This window comes from Arachis duranensis, chromosome 3 (genome assembly GCF_000817695.3).
Source record: "Arachis duranensis cultivar V14167 chromosome 3, aradu.V14167.gnm2.J7QH, whole genome shotgun sequence".
Taxonomy (NCBI): domain Eukaryota; kingdom Viridiplantae; phylum Streptophyta; class Magnoliopsida; order Fabales; family Fabaceae; genus Arachis; species Arachis duranensis.
The window spans coordinates 126,154,463-126,164,322 of NC_029774.3; the positions used below are offsets into that span (position 1 = coordinate 126,154,463).

A 9,860-nucleotide genomic window follows, 5' to 3' on the forward strand; every position below is an offset into this window, starting at 1 on the left:
ACTAAAGTGATATACCTTGATTTTATCAAAGCATTGTTTTTGGATGCTTCTCAACATTGAGCCAGACAATTTTTTTATTATACCGCTAATAAGTAATATGAGTATGCTCTTAGCTGCGGGCTCTTAGCTCTGCCGGGTGTTTACAAACGACAGGAAATTTTCTTTGATGTTTCTTGGTATTTTGGGTGTTGACGAAATCAAAATTTGTCTTATATTAAAGTTATCATCGTCATTTTTTGTTGTATATAGAAGCAGTTAAAAACAACAAAGGGCAACATAAGCATGAAACAAATTCTGGTAATTTATATATATAAGTCACAGTTTGAACTTGATAACTCATTCCAATTTTGGTCTGTTGTTGGCAACTTGACATTTGATTGCTGAGAAGTTAGAAGTTGGGAGTCAGTGTGAAATGGAGCTTGCATCTGTGAAGAGTGAATTCAACCCAAGATGTAATAGGTTACACGTTATGGTGGATGGCAGCGAGGCTAATGCTTCAAGGGGCATCAAAAGGCGGCGAAGAGATTCGTCTTCGCCTCTGCCTCCAACGGTGTTAGGGGGCAATGAACAACAAGGTGAACAGCCGGAAGCCCAACAGACACCACAGAGTGGCCAATCGACCCCCAGCACCGTGAAGAGAAGTTCAAGGTTCAGAGGAGTTAGCAGGCATGTGAATATCCGAAATCAATAAAATAATTTTTTTTCTTGGTTTAAGGACAAAATGATCTCTAAGAAATTGTTAATTATCCTATGGTATTTGAAAATTTGGCTTTTCAGCCATCTAATATTTTGATTTTTGTGGGGTAAAATAGTCATTTACTTAAGACTAAAATAAAAATTATAATGTTTTGGTTTCAAGTACCACATGTAACTCTGACTAAAGACCAATTTGATAGTAAACTAACCTTTATTCCTTTCTGAATTCTGATTTGAGGCTGATCATATCTTCTTATGAAGCAGACACAGATGGACTGGAAGGTATGAAGCACATCTATGGGATAAAGGGACATGGAATCCAACTCAGAAAAAGAAAGGAAAGCAAGGTAGATGTTGAAAACTTGGACTCGCTACTTTTCACTTTCATTGGGTATTTGTTTGTTTTTGTTCTTTTTTTCTGATTGTTAACACCCTTGTTCATTTCCATCGTGGTTCTGTTTCTGAACTTGGATGTGTTGCTTTGCTGATGTGGAACAGTGTATTTGGGTGAGTACTTCAACTCTTTGACTCCTTCATATGTTCTTTGGATATAACTGCACAGAGTAGAAAAATTAACCCTTTTGGATTCAATGCTCATGGTTAAATCAGGAGCTTATAATGATGAAGAAGCTGCTGCTAGAGCTTATGATTTGGCTGCACTTAAGTATTGGGGAACATCAACGTTCACCAATTTTCCAGTATGTCAATAGCATATACACTTCAATAATGTTTTATTCATTATGGTTATCTTATTGATATCCATGCCTAACTAACGTGATATTTTTTCAGGTATCAGATTATGAGAAAGAAATTGAGATAATGAAAACTGTAACCAAAGAAGAATACCTTGCTTCATTGAGAAGGTAAACCTCATTTCCTCAAGAAATACTGCCATTAAGAATTTTCTGATATATTCCAAGTTCTATAATCTGTATCCTTTTCTGCGTGTGTATTGCAGAAGAAGCAGTGGATTTTCTAGAGGTGTATCAAAGTATAGAGGAGTAGCAAGGTGGGAAGCATTTTCTAACTCATGCAATCAAACTTTACCTTTCGTTGCCTACAAACATATATTTGATGCTAAGGATAAAAATTGATTACAGGCACCATCACAATGGAAGATGGGAAGCAAGGATTGGAAGAGTGTTCGGCAACAAGTACCTTTACCTTGGAACTTACAGTGAGTTCTCGCAATCTTAATTCCTTGTTACCTTTTATGCCATTTCTCTCCATTCCCTTTTATCTGTCAATGTGCCCAAAGACATGAATGACAGAAAGAAGAGAAAGAAACAAATAATGACTAGTCTTGTCAAGATAAAGGGCTGATATCTTTACACGTGCTCAATGTCTTGTCCAAAAGGTACACAAGAAGAGGCAGCTCGCGCATATGATATTGCTGCAATTGAATACAGAGGCATAAATGCTGTGACAAACTTTGACTTGAGCACTTACATCAGATGGCTAAGACCAGGAGGAGTACACTCTAGCACCTCTCAAGATCAAAAGCCGAGCACAGACCCTCAGATATTTACAACCTCTAACCCCATCCTAGCCACAGGAGCCACCGAGCTATCAAACTTCAACTTCCATCCAGTCCCTGCAAGCGAATTGGACATCACCAAGAAGAAAGAGTTTTCCAAGTTTGCGGCACCTTTAAGTCCATGCTATAAGTCACCTTCATCTTCCCCAACAGCATTAGGACTTCTACTAAAATCCTCAGTGTTTAGAGAACTGATGCAGAGAAACCTGAATTCTGCAGATGAAGAAGCTGAAGAAGTTGAATTGAAATATCCAGAAGAGGGCAGTGATGGGATTGGAGGGATTCTTAATAACAATGACACTAACAGTATATCTTACTTTGGTTCTTCTTCCAATATCAACAGATTACCTAACTTAGTGTCTCCAGAAAGCAGCAAAATGCCAATGTATCACAGAACTGTTATGCCATCGCTGTGGAATGGTGCTTTCAACATTTCTGACTGATTATTTTTGTTATCTTTTTTATTAGCAGCTAAGAAACAGTTAAGAAAAAAATATACTTTCTCAACATAACTGTAGATGTCAAATAAATTGCTAAGATGTGCACAGTGTCATTGTGACCTAGTCTTAGTCTGCTCATAAATCAACATTGTCAAACAAAAGATACTTTAATGTTTATGAGTTGCATTTCTGATTTCTCATTTAACACAGCAAGTTTCAGTTCATGGTAAATTAAAGATAAATCAATGTTCTGCTTTTGTCTGAATATCGATGCAAAACTATGTAAATTTAAGCAGCATTTATTACTGTCCCAAAACTGAAAAGACAGAGATTGGGACAAAAAACATGTTTAGAGCGGAGACGGTAATTTAAGGACATGGGTTAAGATAATTTATCATGTTGAGGAACAAGTTTTAAGTCAATTTCTATACCTTCCGAAGGAACGGATGCTAAAGTCTCTACTTTCTACTATCTCACTGTGTAAGTTCTTTCTATCCCCAATATAGGAACCAACTGCTACATTGCATTTCGGGTAGTGCTCTATTGTCAGAATTTTGATTCATTTTTTCTCTCTAGCATACAATATTACTGCAAGGATAAAAGGACCCCTTTTGGGAACACACAAGGATGAGCAAAACACACAGCTTTTTCAGTTCTGATTTCTGTCGTGAATAAAATATCACTAGAGAAGCTTGTGTCTTTTTCTCAAGACTACTGATCTTGAGGATTTTCAGTAACAACTCTGCTAGGACATGTCCTAATATTGTGTCCCTCTTTGTGGCACAACCTACACTTGTATGCTTTATTCAAGAGAGTGTCCCTTCTTTTGCTGGGAACAACTTGAGGGCATGTCCTCTGGTTATGGCCATATTGGCGACATATTTTACACCTATTGTGTTTTATAACTCTACCATTGTCGTGGCTTATCTTTAACTTGTTGCATGTTCTTCTGTTGTGGCCCTTTTCCCCACATAATTTGCATGTGAATCGCCGGTCAACCGAAGAATCCTTGAGTTCCGGACAGTAGTGTCTCCTATGCCCTTCGCGTCCACAGTTTTGACAGTAGAATTTCACTCCTGCATTATAGGTAGACAAAATAGATTAATAATTATGACGTCCAAAGAACACCAATCAGCAATATTGAGTGCAAGGATACAAGACAGACCCTTCATGGCCATGCTCCTTTTCTGACGGTTTATCGGATCACTAAAGAAAGCTTTCATAGTCTTGGAAGTATGCTTTCTTGCTGCAATAGTTCCCTTGGCTCTCTGCATCCATTATTAAAGAAAATATTATTTATAACGAATCTTCAGTGTGCCAAAACTCTTGTGCATCAAGTACTTGGACAATTTTCTCCTAGCATGAAATGAAGTCTTGTGCCAATACTCAAGTGTTAAGTAACACATGCGCTTGATGCTTAGTTTTATTTCTACCTGGACACACATTTTGGAATATAATATGAAGCAGGCAATCATTCATTTTTAATATTGAGAGAAGGTATATTTTAAGACACCAAATTTTAATGAAACACAAATGCTTGTATTGCTAACCTTAATAGCAGCCACTCTTTGCGCCTGAAGCTTGGGATCCTGGTGGATCATCTTCATTCGGTTGCTAAATAGACCAGTTTTCGCATTAAGACTCTGCAATCATTCAACTAAACATGGACATTTAAATTGGCAATCTCAACATCTATAAATCCTCCTTTTTAGATTCCCATATGAAGACAGACATAATGTAGATAGAGAGTGCATGAAATTTAAATTGTTGGAAACTCATAACTGCGTTAAGAAAAGTCTCGTAGAAAAAAATAAATAAATAAATTAAACAAAATGATGCTAAACCCTACATGATAAGAAGAATTCTTATTACTTATGAACTTAGCTTTTAATATTTCTAAACAGTTGTGTTCTTCTCTCAGTCTCTGCATCTGTATATGGGTTCTGAGTGTGCAAGTCCATTTTTGCCATATAATCCCTCTAGTCCACAATATGTCGCTCTCAAATTTGTTTCGAAGCGACAGTTATTGTACACTGAAAGGAGTATATATCAATCTATCAAGGGAACTAGATAATGGGCTCAATTCTTTCTTTTGTGTAAAAAACATGTATGTTAAGAAATTATATCAAACATAAGTGTGTTACATAAGGGTAAGCAGCTAACTCACTTTCAATGAACGACTAATCTTTAATCCCACTTCAGGAGATGGTGACTGGTAAACACGCTTGGATTTTTTCTTCACATCTAACTTTATGTCTAACTTGTCTACTTCATCATCTTCCTTCACTTTAAGTGGTGAACTGGAAAGAAAAAATTAAACAAATAATCCATAAAGAAACATCCTATAGGACTTGGAAAATAAAATCATTTTTCAGGATTCAAAGGTTTGTATAAACAACAATCCAGATCTGTGTATAAATCAAGTATGCTTTTCAAGTGTTTGTGCCTTAGACTTCAAAAGTTTGAAAGTGTTAAGAAATGTGTATCATAACTCATGTATGCAGTCATGAAAAGAACTCTTAATAACATTGGAAAAAATGAAGTTTGATTCTCAGAAGTTACATTGAACGGGCTCTCTCCCACGGTTTCTCATCAATTGATTCTTCCCATATAACACATTCTCCAGAGCACTGGGGGCAAGTCACTATACCCTGTTTACATGAAGACCAAAGGAAGAACGTCAGAAAACTAGCAGATATGGTTGCACTAATATGATGTTTAATATCCTAGTGTTTCGCAACTACTACAACTATTAATGAAATACCAACTAAGAATCAGTGAAAAGCCTTGTATATAACCACATAAGATACAAAAGAAGGAATGGCTGATTCAACTACTAAATTTTGCGTATCAAAATTATCCAAGTCATTGAATCCTGGTAAGGCCAAATTGAAATTTGCCTTTATTCTGAGAACAATATAACAGTATAACAACCATAAATGTATACCTTTCCGTTACATTTTGGACAATCTGATCTTGATCTTTCTATTCCACATTCTGTACACGGAGTATAACCCCTTCCCCGGCAACTCGGACAAGGAAGCTCTTTGATATACTGTCCATTTGGACCAAACCAAGACCTTGGCTCTTGTGTCTGAGAGTTAGTTTTGCTGCAATGAAATTTTTAAATTAATCTCAAGTCACTTATATGGTGTAATCTTAACAACATTCAGTTGTCCATATGAATTTTGGTCTAATTGAAACAATGTAATCATTATTATAAGAAGACAGTCAACACAGTTTCAGTTTGCACTTAATTGCAGTACCACACCACATCAACCAAAAGGACATGATGATTTTGTCTAATAAACTGAAGTGAAAGCATCAACTTCCAAGCTGAAACTCCAGGCCAGAAGGGGCCAGACGCCTAAAGCAAGAAACTTTCTCTGTGGTGCTGAATGAAGTGAACATGAATCATGTTTGATTTTCATAAACCAAAATGAAGTACACCACAAGCCAAAAATTCAGATTCATAATGATTGATAGCATGGGAATTAGTAACATAAAGCAATACCTTGGGTTGAGTTCAACGTCGAGGCCAAAGAGTTCCTCTGGAGGAGTGTAACCCAACTAAGCATCATCACAATAAACATAAATATAAAAAAGAAAAGAAAAGAATATAATAATAGTAAATGAATGTGTTGTGGCTTGCCTTGGTTGTTGGTTTAGGGTTAGAAAATGAGTCATCATTGAGTGAGGATGAAGAACAAAGGATAGTGGAATTGATGCTGGTGTTGGGATGAATTGGAAGGAAAAGATGCATAAGGGTTCGGGTTCTTGTTCTTAGTGATGGTGCCTTGCATTTGCATGAATATGTGACAGCACCAGATGCCGCAGTGCGTAGTAATAGTAGTAACATCTCAACGAACTTGCTTTTGATCGTAAACTGAAAAACAGTTTGATTTTCCGTTCATGATGATGGAGCGTGTGGCTACCAACAAGACAACGATGCGCTCACATTTACGATAACCCCTTCCCTCTCTCTCGCTCTCTCTCTCACGCACACACACATCGAACACTCAACTTTTGGGCCTATTGCATTTTTTGCCCACTGCTTTGTTGGGCTTTATCTGTTTGGTCTTTCGCTTTACGGGCTTTATTCTTGTTTTCACTTTCCGTTTTTGTAATTTTATTTAGAAACGGTAAAAGAAATATTGTTGGTTGTTGTTTGCTTTTTTCGGGCCTCAGGCCCCGTCTACTCACCAAAAATAATATTTTTAATTTTTCCAGTTTTTCTTTTACAACACTTTAAAAAATTAATAATATTATAATTAAAAAAATGAAAAAAAATGAGAACAAAAACCAATCCAATCCTTTTTTTTCTTTTTTGATATTAGTTATTTTTTATATTTTAAATTTTTAATACGTTGATTTCACAAAATATACATGCACGAGATTTCAACTGTATTCAACCTGCAATATAATTAATGGTAATATAATTTAAATTTGATATTTATTTATTAGAGTATATAATAATTAATAAGAATAACATTGTTAGTTTGTTAATTTGTTAGAATCATATTCAATTAAAAAGTTGCGAGTTCGAGTTTCCTATCTTTGATAATAATAAAAAAAAAGTCATACTATATTTCCCTAGTTTTTCATCTCGCTATTTTTTGTTTTATATTTTTCTCTAATTAGTACTGCTCCTGTTTTTTTTTTCTTTTTCTCATTTTTCTTATTTTTATAATTTTTTTGTTTTACACTTTCATCATTTTTATTGTTTCACCCTCTAAAAAAATACGTAACATTTTATTTTATTTTTTGATTTATTTTTTTAATAAAAAACACAAAAATTTAAAAAAAAACACATAACTTTATAAATAAAAATATAAAAATTATGCACGAAGAAAAATAAGAAGAATAAAAAAAATTGCAGCATTCTATTTTATGTGTCGTAGTTAAGAAGTTTCGAGATCAAAATTAAAAAAATTTTATGTCGCGTAAAAAATTTTTTATGCTATTCTTTGTTTTATATTTTTTTAAATAATTCCTCCTTTTCCTTCTTTCTGTTTTATAGTTCTTTTTGTTTAATATTCACATAATTTTTAATGTTTTATTCTCTAAGAACTAAGAAGAATAGAAACAAAAAAAAAAGAACCGTGCAACTTTTTATTTTTAAAAAAGTATATGGAACTAAAAGGTTATCAGTCAAAAAATAAACAAAATCACGTTAATTTATATTAATAATTAATTTTAAATTTATAGAATTCAAAATTTAAAAAAGTTAAAATTAATTAAGTAAACCTAATTAAAATCTATAAAAGCCTTCATTTTCTCTCTCACATTAACCTACCTACCTCCAACAATCACACAGACAGACCTCTCTCTCACCAATGCTGCTGGAAGCGCCGACGATTTCGATGCTCTTCGAGACGCCCTCAACAAACGCATCCAAAACAACTGCTTCAACACGAAATCCACCTTCGACTTCGTCACCGACAAAATCTTCTCTTCTTCCCTCCTCAACCACCTCCTCAATTAGCTGCAAAAGGATGCTGGAAGAAGAGCAGTGTGGCGGCGCCGTTCTTGGAAGGCTGGATTTCTGGCTCTACTATGTTACCTACATTTGCGGAAGAACTATTGGACTTGTGTATAGCAATAACTTGGAACAGATTGCGGAGCCAGTGGACACAAGTTGCGACATTTCTACACTTGTGATGGTGTATGCCTCCTTTTCCTTATTCGGTCGCTTGCTTTCGGCTCTACCCGACTATATTGGTAGCAAATTGTACTTTGCAAGGACTGGTTGGTTATGCATTGCACTAATACCCTCCCTGGTTGTATTCACATTCATGGCGCTATCACAAACTCCCCTCGCACTTCTCATAGACACGGCGTTGATAGGCTTCAGTTCCGGATTCAAGTCCCGTGCTTCTCATCAGAATAGTCATGAGAGGGATTATAAAAAAAAACATTCATTTAATATGAAAAAAAAATCTAATACTTAACAAAAGAAACATCTAATTATATTTTAGCAAAAATAATTAAATATCTATAAAATTTAAAAAAAAAACGAGACATTGACATTTGCAATACAAAAAAATTCGAAAAATATATAAAAAAACATCCATTTAGTATGAAAAAGAAACATTCTGATACTTAGCAGAAGAATATTCATATATATTAACTCGTAGAGATTTTGAATTCATCTAAAAATATTTGGCTGATTTTTTGTTAATGCCCTTTTGGTTCCCTAGCATTGTTTTTTATTTTTTTATTTATTCTTTTTTATAATAAGTACAGAAATTTTGCACAAAAGAAAAAAAAAGAAGGTGCAACATTAAGTCTAAAATCCTGAAAATTTTCGATGTTAAAATATTTTTTTTGTTGTTAATGTTAAAAAATTTTTATATTATAATTAAAAATTTTGGTACTATTTTTATGGAAAAAAAAAGACGGTCATATCTGTAAACAATTTTTATTAAATTTAGACAAACTTAATTAAAATTAGTTGATAAAAATACTTAAGTTTAAATTATAGCAAAATTCTTATATTATATATTCAAAATCTGATGTGCGCAAGGGATATCTTCACTTATTGAAGAAGATTCCATTATCGTAACAATCATACAATTCCTGTAAAAAAAACCATACAATCGACAAAGGTGATTTTTAAATAGGGTTTCATATATGAGATTTGAGTTATGAGTTGTGAATGACCTACTAAAAGTAACCCACTACGTACGGCTACGGCCATTAATCATTATAGTTGATGGATATTTAGTACTAAACATTGGATGTATCGTATATTCGTATTATATAATATACGTTAATTTTTATTATATATTAATTTATAGTCGATACAAGATTTTTTAATGGGATATTCTTAACAACCATTTCCTCTACGCATCGGACACTCCTAGGTTGGATACTTCCCCAACCTCTATCCAAAGAGACAGATAAAATTTGTTGGAATATACAAGTCCATGATCGAGTATCCCAATGGAGAAATAACCAAAACCATAAAAAAAGAGTCAACAATTAAAATTTATTTTAACTATAAAAAAATCTTGTAATTTATAACTATTTTTTAGATGAATAATGATCTAATTTGTGATATAAAAAAAAATTCAATATGATTTTAACTTTATCCTTTTCTTCTGGAGGCAGTGAGAACCTAGCTTACATACAGGGGTGTATTCAAAGTTGAATATTCTATCTATCGATACGTACAAGAAGAATAT

The 9,860-nt window shown here is 33.9% G+C and overlaps 2 protein-coding genes across 3 annotated transcripts; one reads left to right on the top strand and one right to left on the bottom strand.

Annotated features, from left to right (window-relative positions):
• The first annotated feature begins 412 nt into the window (after nt 1-412).
• Nucleotides 413-2,676, top strand: LOC107481246 (ethylene-responsive transcription factor WRI1-like). Its single transcript, XM_016101485.3, has 8 exons — nt 413-666; nt 961-1,043; nt 1,195-1,203; nt 1,306-1,394; nt 1,486-1,559; nt 1,655-1,705; nt 1,797-1,873; nt 2,054-2,676. The coding sequence occupies exons 1-8, from the start codon at nt 413-415 to the stop codon at nt 2,674-2,676; spliced, it is 1,260 nt and encodes a 419-aa protein (XP_015956971.1).
• Nucleotides 2,677-3,199: 523 nt separating this feature from the next.
• LOC107481245 (uncharacterized) lies at nt 3,200-6,630 on the bottom strand. Of its 2 annotated transcripts, XM_016101483.3 has the most exons (8): nt 6,326-6,626; nt 6,188-6,243; nt 5,621-5,783; nt 5,236-5,324; nt 4,841-4,973; nt 4,224-4,316; nt 3,839-3,941; nt 3,200-3,749 (listed from the first exon to the last, which is right to left on the bottom strand). In XM_016101483.3, exons 1-8 carry the CDS (start codon nt 6,530-6,532, stop codon nt 3,385-3,387), a joined length of 1,209 nt encoding a protein of 402 aa, XP_015956969.1. In that variant the 5' UTR covers nt 6,533-6,626; the 3' UTR covers nt 3,200-3,384. The 2 variants fall into 2 exon arrangements, with proteins under 2 accessions (XP_015956969.1, XP_015956970.1); XM_016101484.3 differs by lacking the exons at nt 3,200-3,749; nt 3,839-3,941 and adding an exon at nt 3,948-4,106 and having other exon boundaries at nt 6,326-6,630.
• Nucleotides 6,631-9,860: the final 3,230 nt, after the last annotated feature.